We start from the raw sequence: 20,403 nt of genomic DNA on the forward strand, positions 1-20,403 counted from the left end.
ACCTGCCGAATATTACCCAATCGAGCTTAATATAAGATAAAATAAAAATCAAACTCTTTTACCTTTTTATTAGTATAAAGTAAATAATGATAATAACAATTACATTTCCCAACAATAAAGAATTCAAAATAAAGTTGCCTACTCCCAAAGAGAGCATAAAGAATCTTGACTTGTTTCCTAATGAGATGGCATGCCGCTTGAGAACTCACAAATCCATAGAATTCTAACCTAATTATCCATCACCTCCGACCACCAGAACCCACCTTCAATCATGGACTAGGGGGTGGCAGGGAGAGGCCGGCTGCCCTACCACAGAGAAGGGCGTTCGGTGGGATTGGGTGTTGGTCCCTTGTCGACTCCACTGAAGAATAAACGCGTAAATAGAATTGTTGACCAAGGTATTGGCGTGCCCAAAACTCAGATCTTATGTTCCACATTCCTACATTATCTAGTGGGACATATATCGCAGTCCATGAGGCCGGATAGACCTGAACAGTAGACCGTACAATTGCATCATTCAGATTGTATTCGCCCCTACTAGCGGGCGTCCATTTTCCTCCTTCCATACTGCAAAACACGTAAAAAAAATGTTAAGTTAAAGCACTAGTTGTCTTTTGAAGAACACCATTTAACTACTAGGGTAATGAAAAATATATACCCAACAACGAAGAAGGAATAGCCATCTATATGCCAGCTCTGAACGATGTTTTCAGGGTTTTCAAACACAATCTCGACGAATTCTCTAAAATCAGCACCCATTACCGATGTGTCGAGATACATTGCTTTACCGGTAGGGGCGGTTGAGATGGTTCCGACACGAAAAACGTTTGGTATTTTAAAGGCATCGGCGATTTTGAGAGGAGTATCAGCTGGTATAAAAGAGACATTATTAACTGCATATCTCTGCTTCTTATTTACTTGAGCAGCTGTGCTTGAAAGCCTGATGGTTCTGCTGATGTTTACTTGGCCATAGTGGTATGAACCTTGTGGGTTTGGCCTTGGTCCACTTGCAGTAAGATTAGTCCTACACATAGTACAAATAGAGAGAGAAGGGTTAAAATCCATGGACTATATTGAGCCTTGTTGGGCTTTTCATGGTCCGACTTGTTTGCAATGCAGTGCAATGATGTGTACCTGATGGAACGAGCCTGTTTAAGTGAAAAGTCGATGTCAAGCGTAGGACCACCAGGTGGTGGCCCGGTGAACCCAATTCTAGAATTACTGTATTTGAAGGTACCGAAAGAAGAAAGGATGAGTGAGCTAAATCGGTTGGAAACAACAAAGTGATAGTCCTTGGGTTTTTGATTAGCAGTGACTAAAACAGAGTAAGACTGGCCCACGTGAACGTCTAGAGACGAATATGTTGTTTGGACAGTGTGAGTCCCCTCGACTTCAACTAAAACCATGGTGTGGCCTTCAATCCTGAAGTTGAGCGAATGTTGTAAACCCACGTTCGAAATTCGAAACCTATATGTTTTTCCTGTACACATTAAAATTCACTTATTAGTTATAAAGTTATTCGAGTTGATCAACTACCATTCCAAGCAGGCTGCTCGTAATACTGTCTGTTATGGGTCTTTTCGGTCGCATGACTTTAAGAATGTATATATATAGTCACCTTGTTCGACTGTGTAAGTAAATAAGGACGCTAGCTGCTGATTGTTCATTGACCCTCGGCCATTGATAAGGATGCCATCTGGGAAAGGAAGCTTCTTACCACCATCAAGAATGGATCTCAACCTCTGAAAACGCAAAGCAGAATAAATGATGAGAACAAGAAAAAAAACAAGATCATGTTTGTTAAGTTTGTGGTCATCCAATTCAAAATCAATTGAAAATGAGTAGAGAGGACCTAGACATTATATTCTTGGTTATTAGATCGGCTTTCTCTCCCGTGTGGGACTATTTAGAGAAAGAAAGGGTTTATTAGAGTATTACGTACCGTGTGGTTGGCCTTGTACCAATCACCAATGAGAAGGGTAAAATCATCAGCAGGATCAGGGAAGGGAACTGGAATTCTAGGTCTACTGAGAATACTGATTCCTCCAAACCCACCAGCTGCTTTGTGGAAAGAGAGAGAAGGGAAGTAGAAGAAACTTCCAATTTGATCTTTCACTTGCAATGTGTATGTGTAGTTCTTCCCTGGTGGAATTGGACAGTTTGTTCCATATACTCCATCTTGCCACGAATTCCTCCTCTGTTGTATTCCATTCCTGTGTTTATTTTCATTATTCATATTCAATACTATAACAAAGAAAAATGAGTCACTTTTATGCAGTCTTTTTTTTTTTTTTTTTTAATTCGGATCTTACTCGTCTGAATAGTCTAAAGTCGATTTGTTTTCAAAATGTTTGACTTTTATCTGAATTTATCTAAAATGATGATTAGCCTGAATGATTTGACTCGTCTAAATCAACAATGATACAAGTACCTCCCGTCTTCCACGTGGACTCCATCCTAATAAGACAAGAGACATTTTAACTCAAGAGAAATACCAATAACCCCTTGTCTTGTTCACCATGTAGACAAGGAGGTGAGCCATTAAGGAAGTACTTTTATCATTTATAGGTCTGAATGGTCTAACTCAACGAAGTAGTTATTCTGACGGATATTACGGCTACACAAGTCAAATTTCTATAAAACAAAAGCAAATACTACCATGTTAGAGAGATAAATCTAGCTAGAGACATACCAAGAAAGGAGAAATGGTTCATCCAAGTTGTTGAATACATTAATAATAAGATTGTCATTTGTAACAGAGAAGATATTTGGACCAGGAAATTGACCATTGATCAGTATACCCTGTTGAGGAACTCCAACAGGGGAAATTGTGCCATAAGTCACATTCCAAGTGAAGAACCTGTATGGATCTTCAGCTCTAACCACAACAACAAACACCAAGGCCAATGAGATGATGAAGATGGCAGCTACATTCATTGACATTTTCTTGAGAGAAAGCTCTATAGAGGTAAAAGATGGTAGTTTTGATGTAAGGGTAGGTGTATAAGTTTCTCCCTTTTTGGAGCTTAGAGAGAGAGAGAGAGAGAGAGAGAGAGAGAGAGAGAGAGAGAGAGAGAGAGAGAGAGAGAGAGAGAGAGAGAGAGAGAGAGAGAGAGAGAGAGAGAGAGAGAGAGAGAGAGAGAGAGAGAGAGAGAGAGAGAGAGAGAGAGAGAGAGAGAGAGAGAGAGAGAGAGAGAGAGTTGGAGAGGTGGGAGGTGATTGGAAGAACAGAGGAGGAGGAAGGCTATTTAAAAAGGAGTGTAGAATGTTAGAAACGAAGCATCAAAGGAAAAAGGGCTAATTCCATTTTGGCCCCATAAAGATGACTAACTTACCAAAATGACCCCCTCAAGATGACCAGCTTCCAATATAGTTCTCTTTTAAGTTTTTCCGTTAGTTAAGATAAAATTAAGAGAGTGGATATAGGGGAAGATGGAGAGGGGGAGAGAGATAAAGAACCTTGATAATTTAGGTTAAAATAGAGAAAAGGAAGAAGTAAGAAAACGAAGATGAAGAGAAGTTTTTTCTTATTCTTTTTAGTTGTCGATGATGGTCGTAGGCGAGGAGTCGGCGACCCATCTCTGCTAGCAGAGAAAGAAAAGATAAATAGGATATAATTCCTTAAAAGAGGGGTAAAAAAGAAATAATTAATCAACTTAAAATTCACTAACTGAAAAATTCAGAAGAGGTCTATATTGAAAGTTGGTCATTTTTAGGAAGCCATCTTGGTGAGTTGGTAATCTTTATCGAGTCAAAATGGAATTAATACATGCAAAAAGAAAGAAAAGGCAAATCTAGAGATAGAAGAAAAGGAATGAGACATGAAAAGGGCCTAGCCAGTTATGTGTGAGCTAAGATGTTTCCACAACTAATTGACAATTTAATATTATGATCATATACACTCTATACATGATGTTTCGTGTATCACGCATTATTATTTTAATCTCTCACCATTAAGCAATGTAAACTGTCCTCATTCTTTTAAAAGGAACTAGAAATTGTTATGTGAATTAAGAATCTCTTTTAATATACTCATTAAGGTTCGAGTTTACATTTTCTATCATAGTTTTTTCTTTTTTTTCTTACAATCCACATAAAGATTAAATTTGTACTGAAAGTACAAATAATTTGTAATTTAACGCGTGTGGTAAAGAAATGTGTTAAATGTTAATTCATTCTTTTTCCACTGGTTTATACAAACTAATAAAATATCAGAAAAGTAAACGTCTCGCAATCACTTAATAGAGTACATACTGGGGTATCTTTTTTGTACTTGTTAGATGAAGTTATAACTAAAAAATAAACGTGGCGACAAGTAATGCAAAATCTCATTCTAAGTTACAAATTTATCATCAACATAAGTTTATATCTTACTTCACTGATTTTCTAAACAATTTAATTCGTCGGAAGCAAATTGAGATTAAAATTAGAGTCGCCTGCCTATGGGCCATAGAAAATGTTAGAAATAGGTTTAACATGTATGTTCCCACTTGTGATTAGTTGACTTAATCCCATGATTAATGCGAGGAGGAGTCAAGTAATTGGAGGTAAAGATTAGTTCTATGTATTTGTATTGCGATAATACATATTGAGAAGCTTCCCACCGGTTTTTCTAGGTCAACCTAATTATTTTTGTATTTACGGTCATAAATACAAATCCATGTGCTTGAACACAGTAATAATGTACTAAATACACTCTTTGAAACCAGAGTAATTTAAATATTTTTAACAAAAGGTCAAAGTTCAACCAGTGGCGTGGCTAAGGAATTGGGGGTCCGGTGCCAAATAGTAATTAAATTTTTACAGTATAGAATTTTTTTTTACGTAGTATAATAAACATAAAATTAAATGATCTAACAACAAAATAAAAGTATTCTATCGACGAATTGAACCCAGCTGATAAAACTTAAATGATCTAACCATAAAAAATAATAAAATTTAAATGATCTAACAATCAAGGTCTAATAATAAATTAAAAAACTAATCAATTCAAAATCTCCAAATAATTTATAATAATTAGAGTTTAATGAAATTCAAAATAGTAAACTATAAAATAAATTTTAATGGAAATTGCATCTTTTTTTTGGCATAAAAGGAAATTGCATCTTGAAGTTGGAAGTAATAAGAGAGAATAGAGCTAAAAAAGGGAGTGAAGAAAGAGAAAGTGGGAAAGTAGTTATTAGGGGCCCAATTTACCTTCATTGGTAAACCTGGTGCAAGCATAAAGGTAGGAAACTAAAAAAATTGGGGGCCCAATGTGGTGGGGGGCCCTGTGCGGGAGCACACCCCGCACCCCCCACCACACGCTACTGAGTTCAACAATATATATATGATCATAGTATGAATTTAATCAAAGAATGTGTTGATTTAGACTTTTCAATAATTTTACTCTAAAAGTGACCAAATTGTTGATAGTAAGTAAATATCGAATTGGCATTAAATGGGCAAAACGCGTATCCAAATAATCACGTGTCAAACCTGTAAACGCGGGAAAAACAAAAAAATAAATTTTTTAAAGATGGTATAATAGCGCGTCAATCTTGGACACCCATCATACCGGAAAGTCCCACTAACTGGCGTATGAGATAATATGTGACATTGATCTTTCTCGAGGATTGAATAGTATAACAGATGAAAGAACACTATCACCGCCACGGCTTCAGATCTAAAGCAAACCGTTGACTTGATATAAATATGAAGGTCTGAGAAGAACAGAACATGTGAATTGTATGCACAAAGTCAAAGAAGTAGTATATCTAATAAAAAAAAGCAATAACAATAATGAGACTGTTTCACAAAAATAAAATACAAAAAAGTGGTCATTTTCGGGAAACAAGAAATGATTTCGGAAAAAAAAGGCAGAAAGTCGTCGCCCGGAGTTGACCGTCGACTTCTTTGCCTCTTCTCTCTCTCCCTTCTATTTGTCTCTTCTCTCTGTCCACTTTCTCTCTCTCCGCTTCTCTCTTTTTTTTTTCTGTTTAAGTTGCGACGAAGGAGAGGGCCCCTTCCTGGAACCCTTAGTCTGGTTTCTAGACGAATGTAAGGTTCATTCGTCTACATCTGGAAGAACCAAATCTAAACGAGATTCCAACCGAGGGGATCTCCCTTTGTCGGAACCTAGATAGAGAAAGATAGAAGCATGGAGAGGGAAAGAGGCGAGAGAGAAGAAAAGAGAGAGAGGAAAAAAGGAGACGACCAGATTTGATGGTGGAGATCGCCGATGTTAATGGTGAAGATCGAGCGACGTCAATGGTGGAGGTCGCCGCCGTTAAAGGTGGAGGTCGTCGGCGTTAAAAGTAGAGGTCGCCAGAGTTATAGTGGAGGTGGTGGGAAGGGAAGAGAAAAGAATAAAGAACTGGGAAAACTGACAAAAAAAAAATATAACAATGGCACTATATTGCCATGGAAACTTTTTCTTCTTTTCCGAAAACGCTGACAAATAAAAAATATAACAATGACACTATATAAAATAAACCAGCAACTGACAGCTCAGCTGGTAGTGCATGTACTCCAAAATCTTGAAGGTCCCAACTTCGATTCCCAGCGAAGATAAAATAAAATAGTTAGATGGGCTTTGGGCTATTAGTTTAGTTGGACTTTAGACCTTTAGTATGTTTTATCCTTTAACAAGGACTCATTAGAAGAGTAGAAGATAAATTACTAATTAGGGTTTTATAACTTCATCAAAAAAAAAAAATTAGGGTTTTATCTTTTAAAAATATCAAGGAACTGGTACGAAGTTTATGGTTCGACATATAGAATTTTCATTTTGTTAAAAAGAGTTGTGCTTGTTCCTTAATCTTAATGATTCCATGAGACCAGAATTTGCTTTAAATTCTTTTTCTTGTCTAAAATATTATTGCAGGTTAGAAGTTACACTTTTGCTTACAATTGGCTAACGTTCAACCAAGCATTCAGTAGAGGGTTGGAGATTTTTCTCATTCTCTCCAAGAACAACCCAAACTCTGGCTCATGATCATTGACATGAATTTGGATGGTTCAATTACTTTTCTTTTTTTGTTAAGGAGGATGGTTCAATTACTTGGTAAATAAAAGATACATTTTTTTTCAATATGTTGTTCAATTCTTATATGGATATTATAATATATTAATTGGTCTTTCACTAGTACTACAACTCAGTTGCTGACTTGCTGTAACTAAAACATTTTTGGACAAAAACTTAAATTTTTTTTTGCTACAGACGAACGATCATTTTGTTCTGGTAATATGATTTTTTTTTTACTATGGGACAAGCCGTAATTGAACCTGGCTTTTTAGCTATGGATATCTGTAGCAAAAAGTTCGTAGCGAAATTATTTGTGATGGCGATCAGTTACGAGGTTGTGGTCACAGCCAAAGATCATTTGCTACAAAGTTTGGCTTATTTTCTACGATTTATGTCCATAACTAAAGTCTGAATGTTTTGCAATGTACCTCGTCAAAACTAAAGTCGGGTCTTGTTTCTTGTTTTTTGTTTTTTTCTTTTGGGGCGTCGGCTTGTGGGCTTTGCCTCCCCTGTCGTCGTTTTCGCCTTTTAGGCTTGTACATTCCTTTCCCTCTTCCTCTCAATTCAATCACATTATTCAAAAAAAAAAAAAAATGTGTGCTCTAGTTTAATAGGGTAGTTTTCAATCTAAAAACGAAAATGCAAAAAATAATGAAAACTAGTTTATTTTAAACAAAGTGAGACAAAATCAAATTATTTCCATTTACTTAATAACAACAACAATGAGGAAAGAAAGAGAATTGAACAACAATAACAATTGACAATAGCTAAAGAATACGTAACTTAGTTCTTACTTTCATGGTTTCATCAAAATTCATAAGCGCTTGGAAACCCTAACCCTAATAATCATCTTCTACTATGACGACCATGGATCTACCTTCCATCAAACGCTGGGTACAGGAGGCAATGCGAGACCAGCTGCCCTACCGCAGAGAAGAGTATTACTTGGGATTAGGTATTGGTCTCTAATGGATTCTACTGGCGAATAAACACGTAAATAGAATTGTTGACCAAGGTATTGTCGTGCCCATATCTCGGATCTTATATTCCACATTCCAACGTTATCTAGTGGAACGTAAACTGCAGTCCATGAATAAGGATATACCTGTAAAAATGCCAAATGCCACTCGATTTAGCCATTCAATCCATGATATTATATATATATATATATATATATATATATATATATTATGCATACATAATAATATAATAATTAATAATATATATACAAAACCGATCGAGTTATCACAACATTAAAACATCTTTTCAATATGACATACCTGAATAGTTGTTCGTACAACTGCGTCAATCAGGTTGTATTCACCTCTACTAGCAAGACTCCACTCTCCTCTACCCATACTGCAAATATACACGAAAAAATATATCAATCATGCTAATCTTTCTATGAAAACCATTTTATCGTCTACATGGGTATTTAATAAGTACTTACCCAACAACGAAGAACGCGTAACCATCAATGTGCCAGCTCTGCACGAGGTTTTCAGGATTTTCAATCACAACCTCGACGAATTCCCTAAAATCGGCACCCATTACGGATGTATCAAGGTGCAATGCTACATCCGTAGGGGCGGTGGAGATGCTTCCGACCCGAAAAACATTTAGTATTTTGAAGGCATCAGCTATTTTGAGAGGAGTATCGGCTGGTACGAAAGAGACATTGTTAACTGCATATCTCAGCTTGTCATTTACTTGACCTGCTGAGCCTGATAGCTTGATGGTTCTACTGATGTTTACAAGACCATAATGGTATGAACCTTGTGGGTTAGGTCTTGGTCCACTTGCAGTTAGGTTAGTCCTACAATGACAAAAAGCAAGAAGGTTAGTTAAGCCTAGCGAACGACAAATGACCTTTAATGAGACAACTTGATAGCAATATTGCAATGATGTGTACCTAATGGAATGAGCCTGGTTGAGAGACCACTCAATGTCGCTGGTCGGATCCTCAAAGGGTGCACCAGAGAATCCACCTGCAGAATTACTATACTGGAAGGTACCGAATGAGTAGAGGGTGTCTGATGTAAATCGCGTGGAAACAACAAAGTAGTAGTTTTGAGGCGGTTGATTAGCCGTGACTAGAATGGAGTATGTCTGACCGACGTGAATGTCTAGGGACGAGTATGTTGTCTGGACAGTGTGAGTTCCCTCGACTTCAACTAGAACCATCTTGTGTCCTTGAATACGGAAGTTGAGTGAATTTTGCAAACCCACGTTTGAAATACGAAACCTATATGTTTTTTCTGTATACATTAAGTTAACAAATTAGTATTGTACAAATTCAATTAATCTGCTAGTAATATTGTCCGTTTTGATAAAATCTGGCTAATGAGGCAACGACTTGTGTTAAAAATATAAAGTATGATCTGATCATAATGTTACCTTGTTGAAATGTGTAAGATAATCGGTTCGATCCTTGACCATTAATCAGGATGCCATCCGGGGAAGGAAGCATCGCACCACCGTCCAGAGTCGATCTCAAATCCTGAACAGAAAAGACAGAGAACGAAAAAAAGTCAACAGACCCAGATAACGCAGAGTTCTTGTATTGATACAACAAGCTTACAACAATTATACAACAGATTCCAATCATGTGGGTATCCGAGAGCGAGCGATTAATACCGTGTGGTTAGCCTTGTACCAATCACCAACAAGAAGTGTATAGTCACCAGCAGGATCAGGGAAGGGAACTGGAATCTTAGGTCTACTAAGAATACTAATTCCTCCAAACCCACCAGCTGCCTTGTGGAAAGCAAGAGAAGGGAAGTAGAAGAAACTTCCAATCTGATCCTTCACCTGGATTTTGTAAGTAAAGTTCATGCCTGGTGGGATTGGACAATTTGTTCCATAAACCCCATCTTGCCATGAATTCTTTCTCTGTTGTACTCCACTCCTGATCATATCAATCACATTCAAAATAAGAGAGAGAAAGAGGACAACTAAGAAAAACTAGGCAGATTCTAAGCAGAAATCGTATGTGGATTTTTGTGATTCGTGCTTTTGATGATTCTGATTCACTAAACAGCGAATCACAGCAAGCCACGTAAGTTTTCGGCCCAGAGTCTGCCTAGTTTTTCTTTTTCTCTAGCGTTACTGGAGAAACAAAGAGTGAGAAATCTAGATAGCTAGAGATCACATACCAAGAGATGAGGAATGGTTCATCCAAGTAGTTGAATACATTAACAATGAGATTATCATTGGTATTGGAGAAGATATTTGGACCAGGAAACTGATTATTGATCAGTATACCTTTTTGAGGGACTCCAAGAGGGTAAATGGTGCCATAAGTCACATTCCAAGTGAAGAACCTGTATGGATCTTCACCTCTAACCACATCAACAAACACCAAAGCCAATGAGATGATGAAAATGGTAGCTACATTATTCATTGACATTTTATTGGGAGAGACAAAGTGATGATGAAGTAAGAGTTTTTTGTGGTTTTTACTCCCTTGAGTCTCAAGAGACTCAGCAGTGAGTGAGGGAGAGTGAGTGAGAAATGATTGGAAGAATAGTTTGAGATATTAGAACTATTTAAAAGCTTTACTTAATGTGATTAGTATACTAAATTAAACAATTATACAATATGAACGAGATGTGACATAATAGAAGATCCCGTTCTCGATCTATATGTTATATAAATATAGTATTATTTTCTTTTTCCCGATCTAGTCTTAACATAATAAAAAGATCTTGTACCAAACAGCTGGAAGAAGGCTACACTTAAATTTGAGCTTCCTCTCAACAATCAAAAAACAATCCCTATGGCAGAAATAAATACTTACCATCAATCAAACTGAATTTTACGTATGTCAAACTCAAATACCAAAAAAATTCATCTGACTTTCTAATTTAACAGGACGGACCCATTGTATGGTTTTTGGTTCGCCATTCTCTCGTGTAGGACTACTTTCACACTCCGTGACTTTTAACTAGGAAAAAAAACCCTATTTAACATTCTAATCTTTCCATTTTTAAATAAGAAGTCTCTAATTTAACATCTTGCGCTGGTTAATGTGTTTCGATACTCACAACACAAATATAATTTTATTTAGAAAGTTCCATTATTTTTTATGTATACGTTTAATTAGTTATATTAAGGAGATTGGAAGAGGTGTTGTATTAATAACATATATGAGGGTAAGTTTAGTAATGGATTGAGGTAAATAGGTAGTGAGAAATTCTATTCCTCTCAGCTCCCCGACTGATGTGATATGTTTTCACTCTAGCATGGAGCAAATGGAGCGAGAATATGCCGAAGCACGGTCAAGCAAGACGTCGCTACATCATCTGGAGGGATGGGGGGGAGGGAGCAAACGGAGGGAGAAATAGAATTTTTGTTGCAGGAATTTCACAATACAAGTTCTCAACTCCTTCATGTGGTCGTAATCTTTCTGGCAGTCAAAATTAGGTTAATAAAATGGAGAGATTGATAGCAGAAATAGTGTGGCAAGTGGTGGAAGTCAATGGGTACTCACGAATATCAGATCCAATGTTGTTTTTATATTGAAGGGAGTTAGATATATAGTTATAAATATATACTAGTATATACTAGCTAATTGTTAAATAAACATCCCACATTCTTGTTTAAAAAGAAAGTCCACTCGATCTTTTCCAACATGTGAGTGATATTAATGTTCTACCACGAATTGCGGCTTCTCATCAGATGAATAATTGCTACTAGTACTACAATTTAGTCAAAGGACAGTATATTTGATCATTTGGCTACACCATTTTTTAGTTTTAGGTTGCATCCAAAGACAGCCCTGTCTTTTTCCTCTTAACCCATTCTTATCTTTGTACTCTCTCTCTGAGCTTGGGAATGAGCAGTCCGAGATCCTTGAATTGCGGTAGTCAGCTGAGAGCCTTATATTAGCTTGAGTGTGTGTTGTTCAAACCCAACACAGACTAGGCTTAGTCTGAGTGCTCTTGGACTGTCACGGTCCAAATGCACAGAAGGAGAAATGGGTCAGGAGTAATTTCGGGACTACTTATAGACGCTCCTTAACTTTAGTGGTAGCTCCTATAAAACTTCCCATCAAGTGATTAGAATTGTGATCAGAGAGAAATTCTAAAGGGGCCACTTATCTCTAAAGGCGTCACCTTTCCACATGAAATCTCCTAAGAAAGTTAGGTTGTTGGGGCCGTCCACCGCAATAATATGGGACACTTTTAGAACTTCCCGCTAAAGGATCCTTCTAGGCCCTAACTACATTCTTTTAGAGATTATTAGATCACAAAAACGTACATTTTTTTCTTTTCAGAATTTATCTAAAATCTATCACCGAAAATGTATTTTGTAGTTTTAAAAGGTAGGTGCTGTTTGTTTTTCAAAATTTTCAGATCTGAAATCTGAATTAAGATCAATTCAGATTTCAGATGTTTGTTTTTTTAATTTAAAAAAATCTGAAATTTTGGCTGAATTTAGTCTATGTCTGAATTGGCTGAAAAATAGTCCATAATTTTCAGACTTCAAAACAAGTCTGAAACAATGGCTCAATATCTGAATTGTGTCAAATGACACTTGTACCCATGATTTTGAAAATATTTCTTTGTTTCAAAGTTTTCCCACCATCCCACCACCACCACCACCACAACCACAACCACCACCATCACCCACACCAGAACCACCACTGTTTCCAACCACCAGCACCACATATCACCAACAGAAACCACCACCATCACCACCATCTCCACCACCAGAAACCACCACCGTTTCCAACCACCACCACCAGAAACATATCACCAACAGAAACCACCACCATCTCCACCAACAGAAACCACCACCATCTCCACCATCTCCACCACAAACTAAACCGCCATTACCACCATCTCCACCACAAACTAAACCGCCATTACCACCACCACCAGAAACATATCACCAACAGAAACCACCACCATCTCCACCATCTCCACCACAAACTAAACCGCCATTACCACCACCACCAGAAACATATCACCAACAGAAACCACCACCATCACCACCATCTCCACCAACAGAAACCACCACCATCTCCACCATCTCCACCACAAACTAAACCGCCATTACCACCACCACCAGAAACATATCACCAACAGAAACCACCACCATCTCCACCATCTCCACCACAAACTAAACCGCCATTCCACAAACTTATGTCTAGAGAGAGGGAGAGAGAGGGAGAGAGAGAGAGAGGGAGAGGGAGAGGGAGAGAGAGAGAGAGGGAGAGAGAGAGAGACTCCTACCAGGCAAGGAGAGAGAGAGCAGTAAAGAGGGGGAAAGGTTTAAAAGCTAGGGTTTCCTTTGGGCATGAAATGGAAGGAAAAAGGATAATTTATAAATTAGGGTTTTTTGGTGTTAAAAGATGAGTGAGGGTAGAAATGTCAATATTTTAATTCAGACTCAATAATTCAGATTTCAAAAACAAACATCTAACTCTAAATAATTCAGCCCAATTCAGATTCAGCTAATTCAGTTCAGCCAATTCAGATTCAGCTAATTCAGTTCAGCCAATTCAGATTCAGCCACAAAATAAAAAACAAACACAACCGTAGTATTTTATTATGGGAGCAGATAGATTCAAGTATATTGAGTGATATGAAACACTCAAACACTTTAATTTGAGGAATTGGGAGATGGAAATGAGCAAGTCCATATTTTGTTTTGGACTTGATGAGGTGTTTTTGTAGGAGGAGTAGGCCACCTTCACACAACTGGCTCTCTCCTCTGCTCTAGAACACATACTTGTGTTTGAAATAAGTTAGGTGCAAACTCCATTATTTAGTCCAACTACCTCTCTATTTATTTTTAATTTAGCAACTAACTAATTTATCATAACCTCACACTGTCCAGTCCTTCACAATGATGCACATTAGTAAATTGCATTTTCCTAGTTCCAAATCAGTGTACCTTATATTCTCAATTGATAAGTATATGGTTTTATTTGGAGCATGACCATGAACTGCAATTAATTAAAATTGCATTGCAAAATAGTATTTAGCATACGAGAACGTATCTGGACTCACATTTTTGACGGAATAAAGTCCCCTTTCTTTATTGGTTCCATTTGTACAAAACTTAAACTCTACTGATGATGATGTCGAAAAGTTGTTTTCTCGGTTATCTTCTTAATGATCGAGATCTAAGCTCAGATAGTGAATTTCCCTTAAGTAATTATTAAACTCGAACTTGCTAAAAAGCAAAAAAAAAAAATCACTCTGATGCTTAAGTCACTAAAGTGTTTCTTGCAGTTTTAATGGAAGTATTCAAAGTTTGAATTTATAAAATTGGCTTCGATCATTTTTTAAGGAAACACATGATATGCTTATATACGTTTGGATAAACAATAACGATGTTCAGTTGAGATGAGGGGTGATAAAGCACCGGTCTTGATGTTAGCCACGTGTCGATGACTATTTGGAGGATAATATCTTATGCGTGCGTATCTTCTAACATTTGACATATCCTTCGTGCATGAAAGTGGATCGTTGGTTTTATGTGGCCTTTTCACGTCATTGATGTTATGTTGAGGTTAATCTAAGCTTGGGAGGGCGAAGTCCTTTTTGGTCGATCTCTCTGCTATGGCTCTCTGGTCAAATCGAAACTCAGGTTGAATAAATTTCGTGCCGGGTCCACCTTCCCCCTCGCCTTGAAGCACTTAAGGGTTCAACGTGCCGATCTGAGTTCCGCAGACCTCCCTTATTGCTACCATAATAGCTGACGTGGTTATTCTCATCAGAAGATCCGACCCGATAGTATCCAACCCGACCCGAGAATGAAACAATTCCCGTGGGATTTTGTCCAAATAGAGAGAGAGAGAGAATTACGTACTCCTCCTCCGGTTTCTTTCTTTCTCTCTCTAGAAACAACAACAACCGAACCCCCCAATTCAATATTCAATATTCATACATACCGGCTCTCTCTCTCTCTCTCTCTCTCTCTGGAACCACCAGTTAATCCTGAAGGGTGATTAGTAGTAGTACGGTCTCACAAAAAAAAAACAGAGAATAATATTGGGAGGAGGAGATGATGAGAGCCCAATTTTAATGACGATAATGGGATTTTGTTCCCCACTACGCGAATCAATTCATCAAGCTTACCAGGAGAGGACTAGTAGGTGTTACCACTTAATCCCTTGTCTCTCAGATCCAGGTACAACTACTTCTTCTCTTTATTATTAACAACCCTAATTTCCCACCCCACCCCCTTTTTTTTTTTCCTTTTCAATTATCAAGCTTTGTTTAATTTTTTGGTTGGGTTTCAGCTACGAGATCTTCATGGGGTTTGAAAATGGCTTTGGTATCTCTTCACTTGATCTTTGTTGGAGTTCTCTTCCTTTTTTACACAGATTTGATTGATCAAACACTCAAACAACCTTGGTATTACTTCTTCCATCTCTTTTTGTCACACTCAACTATCTGTTTGAGTTTTGCTTCTTTCTACTAAAGATTAATTCTATTTGGGTTATTGTCTATTATTGTAAGAATTCAAGATTTCATTAATCAAATGCCATACCCAATTAACCCATTAATCTCATACTTACAAAGGTCATAACACTAGTTAGGTAGCCCAAGATCAGTTCAGATGGTGTACCTATTATTTTTTAGGCCTAATTATTGACTTGGGTTACGGGGTTGCCGTTATGGCTGTATTGACAGCATCTTTTTTTGGTGAAACCGGTTATTCCTTACCTCGGGACCAAATTGGTTATTGGGCAGTAAAAATCGTGATAGGCGATGCTAATCCTGTATTAGGATCACCCTTGGTCGATTAATTACGCGGAAGTGCTAGTGTGGGTCAATCTACTTATCTACTCTTGACTCATTTTTATAGTTTACACACTTTTGTATTACCTCTGCTTACTGCCGTTTTTATGTTAATGCATTTCCCAATTACACGTAAGCAAGGTATTTCTGGTCCTTTCTAGAGAAGACATATCATAGATATCTGTAATCAATCATATATCATTTTGAGGAACAATAATATTTCACTGCTAGAAATATGGATTACCTTCAATTATTGCAATTTTTCTTACTGTTGGTCCTGCTATTTTCAATTTTTTCTCAGTACAAAATTCACTATAGTCCCTTTTTTTTCAGGCTCACTGTGATATACTTGTTGCTGTTTGTTGCAACATTAGCTCAGTATTTCTTTACAGCTGGTTCTTCTCCTGGGTAGCTTTTTCCTTGACTGTATTATATTATGTCGTAAATATTCATTTAGGAGTTTCTGATTACATCAGTAGATGCGGTTCTCGCGATCTCTGTATAAATCATCTATTGTTATGTGTTGCTCCTGCTTTAGATATGTTATTGATGCAATGAGGTCTGTCAATGAGGCACATGCAACTTTTACGAACACACCAGAAACCTCAATGTAAGATTGATTTATTTTATTTTATCAATTTTTGCATTTTGATTTTACTCAAAAAGATAAAAAGAGAAAAAACCTATTTGGACTCTCCGTAATGGGGGCTAGCAGTTTTAGATGGCTTATTTGTTTTAGTGATACAAGAAAGTGGAGTTTGTGACTAATTGAGTACCGTAGCTTGCTAACTTTAGTTTACAATGATCAAGAAAAGACAATCTGCTTCAATAAAAAATGGGAGCGTGACTATCTCTGTAGAAGGGAATCAGTTGGGAAGAACTGTTTCAGGGTCATATAACACGTCATGGACAAAGATGGTGATGGAATTGTATCATCCCGGATCATCCATTAGGTAAGCATATTTTCCTTCATTGTCTGCTTATTTACGTATCGAACATTTGTGTCATAGTTCAATATATGAACATTTGTTGAGATAGGGACTATCTCTGAATTTGATCTATCATCTATCTAATCGTTCTGATTCTGTCCACTATTCAGTAAGACTTGTGCACTAGATTAGAGTATGAAATCCATGTGATGGAAATCAAGTTCTATTCGAATCAAACCATTCTCTATGCAGCTATGCTTAACTCTTAACATCAGTAGTATCATGATTCACGAGAATTTGTTAACTTTTTTTATTTGTTTTTCGGCAGAAATTGGACATGCAGCTATTGTAATATCGTGCAGGTAGTGTAGTCAAGTTCATATCTATCTCTTCTGCTTTCATATTGGGCTTGCGTAGGTCTATAATTGATATGTTGGACTTTTGCACAGAACCTTTACTATGATAGTGGCTCTTGCTACAAGCCATTTTTATGCTCTAGATCTTATTTATAATATGATGTATTTGCAGCCTCCGCGAGCAAAGCATTGTCACGATTGTGACAAGTGTGTTCTTCAATTTGACCACCATTGTGTTTGGCTTGGAACGTGCATAGGTCGCGGTAATCATTGCCGATTTTGGTGAGTTTGGTGTCCTAGTAAGATTTATCCATTAATGTTTAATTTGTTCCTAAAAGGTGCATCTTTATTTTTTTACAAGCTAGTTGAAGGTCCAATCCTCTTGTGTTACAAGTTGAATTAGGCTCTTGAATTAATTAATTATGTGGTCAAGGTCAAGAAATCATTTGACATCAAATGCATTATTTCCACATAACAAATGGCTCCACGGCTCCCTCTTCCATATTTCTGCAACATGTAATAGCGAACTCCATGTTACGTCCATCTCGCGTAACTTTAGTCTTTTGACTCTTTTTTTTTTCTTTCTATTCTGAAATTCTTCATTAGGAAACAAATGCGATTCTAACTCAATGTGAAAGATGTCTTACATGCTACTAACTTATATTATAGGTGGTACATATTTGAAGAGACAATATTGTGCATCTGGACCGGTGTTTGGTACATATCGTATTTGAGGGCTGATATTTCAAGGGCATGGTATGTTGATTCTGTTGATAATGCACCATATTTTCGTATCAGTTTTTTTTTCGTTTCGACAAAGAAAATCGATTTATTATCATCGATTATTTGTAAAAAAAAATTTTCAAAATCTTGGACGCAATATGTTACAGGTGGAAAGATGTCATCGTTGTATTGTTTTTGGCTACTTTGTCCCTTTGCCTCATCTTTTTGCTCCTGCTGCTTCTATTCCACAGGTAAGGCAGCTGTTATGAAAATTTAACATTTTAAATTCAATCCCACACTTCGATGTAGCTAGATCAATTAACATCAATAGTTGCTTTGAGTGATACCCATTAGCTTCATAGACACTTGACAGGTCTCTGCTATCTTCATTCTAATCCAACTTTTGTATTCGCCTGATAACTAGTAGTCAAGAAAAACATATTTCTTAAATAATCGAAAAAATATCCATACAGTATCCACGTTACATCGTCTATGTCACAGGCTCCCTTAGATAATAAGATTAAAAATACGAGTTTTTAAATGGGGTTAATCAAGAATATGACATACTGAGTCTCTAGTTGATGACTTTGACCATGTTCTAAAGGATGATAGCCCAGTTAAACTTTGCTACTATACAAACAGAATGAAGCAAAAATAAATTAATTGTCTTGAATCTGATGTTCATTTATGACCAATATCTTTGTTGCCTTTTCTGCTCACTTATGAAGCGAAAGTTCCAGTTACTATGAAATAGGCGAATTCCCAATAGAGTTAGCTGGTTTAATCATAATCCTTTTTTTTTTGTAGCTATCTTGTACTCACAAATCAAACTACTTACGAACTTGTAAGAAGGCGAAGAATACCATATTTAAGGTTAGTTTTCTTACTTTTCCACCTTAAACTTGCAATTAACGTTCCCTTTTGAAATTTATATTCCAAGTCAAACCAAGTCCATCAATTCATCATGGCTGGCTAAATACCCTCGATCAACGTCTTGTTCAAATTTCTCACTTTTCGTCGTTTGTTTCGAGCAGAGGTATACCAGAGAGAGTGTACCCTTTCAGCAAGGGTGTTTGCAGTAATTTGTACCACTTCTGCTGTGCCCGTGAGAGCTTATCGACGATGGAAGCACTGCCGTTAACCCAAGAAGTGGAAGCAAAATCGAGACCATATACCTGTTTTGATGTGTTATCGTGTCGATGTTGCTGACTTGATTATATGATGTATCTTATGTTGTTTTCTTAGCAGAATTATGTGTTATGTCAAAGTAATGTTACTAGTAGTTATTGGTTAAGCAATTAATACCTTCATTTTGTTAGTCCTGTCCTGAAATTTGTACAACCTTTTCAGCTTTTTAGCACAGTTTTTTTTTTCAAAGTTCAGATCATATGCAATTGAAATAACATATTCCATTCCTGTATAATTTAAGTACTGCGGGTAAATTGGGTGCTGGTCAAATTGTATGAGAAGTGAAGTGTGTGATTGAACCAGCGAGAGAGACCAACAAATAGTAGCCCGGTTGATAATTCATCAAGTCCTCTCCAGAGAGTAACCCAAAACCCTAAAAAAGAGAACGAGAAAAGAAATATGCGGTGAGCGTGGATCGAACACGCGACCTTCAGATCTTCAGTCTGACGCTCTCCCAACTGAGCTATCCCCGCTTGTTGTACAAATATTAATAATACTTTCTAAGACGAATCGCACCTCATGAACTCTACCTCACTCTTGTGTTCTCTTAGCCTACTCTATTGTGTTCCTAGACAAATCCCTAAGACTTAGTTTAATGAAGTTGAAATTTGGGATGAATAATCATTGGTTTGCTCAATCTCCTGTGAGGTGTATGTGGCTCACTAAATCTTGATTATATTGCATGTATGAATAATTATGGAGACACTCGAAATGTGGTTTGCAACCTTCATGTGGCTGGTAATGACCCCAGTTATTGTTAATGCCATAGTTGTTCGTCATTGGTTTTTTAAAATAATTTCGATTGTTGAAACGTTGATAATTATTGGTATTTCTTAACTGAGGGAAACAACTATGTAGAGGTTGATGATCATTCCAATAGTTATTATCAACGTTATGACTATCATAAAGGAACCGATCAAAATTATTTTGAGTCATAAACTCTCATTATATTTACCCTGCATGACTATCCTAACCGTGAAATTCTATCTTGTAATTCTAACAATGTCAATCTTTCTTCTAAATTTTTCGAGTTTTCTCGCTAAAATCCTTCCATAGTTTCTTTTTGTTCTCTTTTGCTTCACTGTTTCTGGATAGAATCCTTCTTGGCATGGTTAGATCAATTAGCTTCATTGTTTTCTTCTAAGAGTCAATTTTGAAATTTGTATAGACTAGATTAATAGGAATCATATTAAACAATTGTTTTTCTAGGTAAAAGAATCCAGCGTAATAAATGCTATCTCACCTCGGCGTTATTCTATTCAAATCTATGAATAGGGATAGAAAAACTAAACAGACTCTGGACATACAGCCTATGTGACTTGCTGTATTTTTGATAATTCTAATCTACTAAACAACGAATCACGACAAGCCACATAAGATGTATGTCTAGAGTCTGTCTAGTTTTTCTTGTTATCTATCATTATTCAAAATATCTATATCAT

At 36.9% G+C, this 20,403-nt stretch overlaps 3 protein-coding genes and 1 non-coding gene across 5 annotated transcripts; 1 reads left to right on the forward strand and 3 right to left on the reverse strand.

The window, feature by feature from the left end:
* Positions 1-42: 42 nt before the first annotated feature.
* LOC147570741 (L-ascorbate oxidase homolog) lies at positions 43-3,061 on the reverse strand. Its single transcript, XM_086657276.1, has 6 exons — positions 2,693-3,061; positions 1,943-2,213; positions 1,619-1,742; positions 1,135-1,480; positions 659-1,024; positions 43-567 (listed from the first exon to the last, which is right to left on the reverse strand). Exons 1-6 carry the CDS (start codon positions 2,941-2,943, stop codon positions 270-272), a joined length of 1,656 nt encoding a protein of 551 aa, XP_086513402.1. The 5' UTR covers positions 2,944-3,061; the 3' UTR covers positions 43-269.
* A 4,623-nt stretch (positions 3,062-7,684) lies between these two features.
* Positions 7,685-10,766, reverse strand: LOC147570742 (protein SKU5 SIMILAR 14-like). 2 transcript variants are annotated; one of them, XM_086657277.1, is made up of 7 exons: positions 10,162-10,766; positions 9,644-9,914; positions 9,404-9,506; positions 8,919-9,264; positions 8,457-8,822; positions 8,287-8,365; positions 7,685-8,111 (listed from the first exon to the last, which is right to left on the reverse strand). In XM_086657277.1, exons 1-7 carry the CDS (start codon positions 10,413-10,415, stop codon positions 7,890-7,892), a joined length of 1,641 nt encoding a protein of 546 aa, XP_086513403.1. In that variant the 5' UTR covers positions 10,416-10,766; the 3' UTR covers positions 7,685-7,889. The 2 variants fall into 2 exon arrangements, with proteins under 2 accessions (XP_086513403.1, XP_086513404.1); XM_086657278.1 differs by lacking the exons at positions 7,685-8,111; positions 8,287-8,365 and having other exon boundaries at positions 8,453-8,822; positions 10,162-10,530.
* Positions 10,767-14,785: 4,019 nt separating this feature from the next.
* LOC147570743 (DHHC-type zinc finger family protein) lies at positions 14,786-19,091 on the forward strand. The gene is made up of 11 exons (XM_086657279.1): positions 14,786-15,151; positions 15,264-15,378; positions 16,099-16,173; positions 16,304-16,375; positions 16,581-16,718; positions 17,023-17,056; positions 17,223-17,332; positions 17,720-17,806; positions 17,941-18,024; positions 18,581-18,646; positions 18,808-19,091. Exons 1-11 carry the CDS (start codon positions 15,046-15,048, stop codon positions 18,980-18,982), a joined length of 1,062 nt encoding a protein of 353 aa, XP_086513405.1. The 5' UTR covers positions 14,786-15,045; the 3' UTR covers positions 18,983-19,091.
* A 270-nt stretch (positions 19,092-19,361) lies between these two features.
* TRNAF-GAA (transfer RNA phenylalanine (anticodon GAA)) lies at positions 19,362-19,434 on the reverse strand. Its single transcript has one exon. It is a non-coding gene; the product is annotated as a tRNA-Phe (tRNA).
* Between the last annotated feature and the right edge of the window lie 969 nt (positions 19,435-20,403).

Source organism: Eschscholzia californica, unplaced genomic scaffold, assembly GCF_041429995.1.
Source record: "Eschscholzia californica isolate CP2 unplaced genomic scaffold, dmEscCali1.0.p SCAF_1, whole genome shotgun sequence".
In the NCBI taxonomy this organism is placed as follows: Eukaryota; Viridiplantae; Streptophyta; class Magnoliopsida; order Ranunculales; family Papaveraceae; genus Eschscholzia; species Eschscholzia californica.